We start from the raw sequence: 2,500 nt of genomic DNA, 5'->3' as shown, positions 1-2,500 counted from the left end.
ATACTGTATGTCCAGCTTGTGTTAATGGCCTCCACCACTCTAGTGTAGTGGTACGACACTGTCAGTGAACTCTCTCTGCCTGGACACCTGTGACCTCTGGAAAGGTCATGGGTTCAAAGGTCACAAGGGCTCGTTATCAGTCGATGAGAAGGGAGGAAAGAGGAAGCGATGGACAGGAAGCGAGGGAAGGAAACAGGAGGGCATGAGGAGGGCAGAGGTTGAACAGAGAGATGGACAACACTCGAGAACGGATATTCCGCTTAACTCACTTCCTATCCTCGGCCCCCCACTTTCCTGATCCTAACCTGCTTTCCCGACATCCATCCTCATCGGAAGAAACATCCGTGTGTTTTCTCCCCTGGGGGACCTAGCTGGACCCAAACACACAAAGGAAGCAGCATAATCGGAACACGTGCTTTATTTCTCTCTCCACGTCAGGCTAATGAGCTTGTGTTTGTGGGGAACACTGACTGATATTATTAGTCTGCCACGTCGTTTCTAATTTGTTGCACGTCATTAGTGGCCCAGTGAAAACAAGTCCCTTCCACCAATCATTATAAGGTGATTCAATACAGCCGGGAGGGATACTTGATTGGCTGTCTGCCTGCCTAACTGCCTGTTAGACCTGCTGAATCCACCCCCCCACCCCCACCCACACACACACACACACACACACACACACACACACACACACACACACACACACACACACACACACACACACACACACACACACACACACACACACACACACACACACACACACACACACACACACACACACACAAGGCCCCCCGCCTCCTCTCTTCACCTCACCTTCCCCTGCTACAGTCTGTTTACACAGGCTAGTCCTCTTAATCCTACCTCCAGGACGCTGACTCACTCCATTTCTTAACTGTAGGCAGAAAGAGAAGAAGAAGATAGAACGCCGTTATTGAGGACTGGAGGATTCTCAGCAGCTTGGAAGATAACGTGAAGACTGTCGCTACTGGTTTCAGACGCCCTCCATGTTTCTAAACACACCTTTCTGTCCATGTCCCTCCTTCTCTCTCTCTATCTCTCCTTCACTCTCCCCCCCCTCTCCACTCAAGGCGATAGCCAAAGCCCTCCTCATTGATCCAATAAAACCTGGAGTCAGAGCTGTGAGCTGTGAGCCATCAGATATTCTTATCCCGGCCCTCCATTTAAGCCTACTCATTTAGAGCACATTTCGATGATCTTGGACTTTTTCAGTCAGTGCGGCTGCTCTTACTTTCCAAAAAGAGAAATCAATAGGAGTCAGATTGGGTTCAGAACGTGCAGTACAGGCTCCGCATCTCAATTGACACCCTCGTCTCCTAAATGCCAAACGGGACAGAAAGTCTGCCTGTTGAAACGGACATTTCAAATTCACATGACATTGAGCAATAAAAATGCAACAGCTCGGACGGATATTTTTCATTTAATCTCCGAGAGTAAACACAATTTGACATTTAATGCATGTTTAGAAGTCAACAGCTTTCTTCTCAAATAGGTAAACAGCATCAAAGTGTTGATTTGGCTTCCCGATAGACGCCAGCAGGTGTGGAAGGATGATTCCACAGGAGGGAAAGCAGAATGTCTTTGATAGTCTATTCCTGTAGCATTTATTTGTGTATTTCTAAGCCGTGTCTGCGGTGATGTTTGTATCATTTACTTCCATTAGTTGAACAGGCTACCGGTAGCTTCACCTGTCAAAGACAAAACAAGTCTGACGTTTGACATATTCATTTAGGAGAATTATCATAAACCAGATTGTGTGTTGACTTGTCCTTGCTTCGACATTCATTTCCAGAGTCTGGTTGATGTGCTGCCGACACACATTAACTTTGATAGCGCTGCATTTCAATTGAATAGCTTGTCGTTGGATTGGCGTGACAGAGCTCTGATAAGTTGTTTGCGGATGTTGCACGGCTGTTACGCTAACGAGGTATCGTGGTAGTCGTTTCTGACGCTTTAACTGATTCTGCTTTATCCTTCTCTGTCAGGCTGCCAGAGGCTGGGCCCACACTGTCTATCTCCACTGTCGCTCATCCGTCTACCAGCGAATCAACGGCCTTGCTGAGACTGGGCAGGTCCCATCGGAGCCATGGGTGAGGCTAAGGTCCTGCTGTTGGTTCTTCTGATTGGTTGGGAGAAGTCGTTATGTCTCAACTGGAACCCAGTCCCACGCAAGACGGTCAGATACCGCGGTGAGTAGATACCGGCCGTACCATGTCTGCGCCTGAAATGGCACCTTGTTGACCAGGGCCAATCAGGACGAGGGGTGCTATTTCAGATGTAGCCTATATTAACTGTTCCCAGTAACTCTGTTTCCTGTTCTTCTGTTGACCAGGGCCAATCAGGACGAGGGGTGCTATTTCAGATGTAGCCTATATTAACTGTTCCCAGTCACTCTGTTTCCTGTTCTTCTGTTGACCAGGGCCAATCAGGACGAGGGGTGTTATTTCAGATGTAGCCTATATGAACTGTTCCCAGTCAC

At 48.1% G+C, this 2,500-nt stretch overlaps 1 protein-coding gene across 1 annotated transcript in view; it reads left to right on the top strand.

Annotated features, from left to right (window-relative positions):
• The window catches only part of LOC124034172 (semaphorin-4C-like), a 72,130-nt gene that overhangs the window by 37,028 nt on the left and 32,602 nt on the right, over window positions 1-2,500 (top strand). The window contains exon 2 of the mRNA XM_046346981.1: window positions 2,007-2,210. Coding sequence (XP_046202937.1) covers window positions 2,108-2,210 — 103 coding nt within the window. The 5' untranslated portion in view covers window positions 2,007-2,107. The remainder of the gene's footprint in view (window positions 1-2,006; window positions 2,211-2,500) is intronic.

The sequence above is a fragment of the Oncorhynchus gorbuscha genome, linkage group LG04, assembly GCF_021184085.1.
Source record: "Oncorhynchus gorbuscha isolate QuinsamMale2020 ecotype Even-year linkage group LG04, OgorEven_v1.0, whole genome shotgun sequence".
In the NCBI taxonomy this organism is placed as follows: Eukaryota; Metazoa; Chordata; class Actinopteri; order Salmoniformes; family Salmonidae; genus Oncorhynchus; species Oncorhynchus gorbuscha.
The sequence above is the reverse complement of the archived record's forward strand: the minus strand, read 5'-3'. Positions and strand labels throughout refer to the sequence as shown.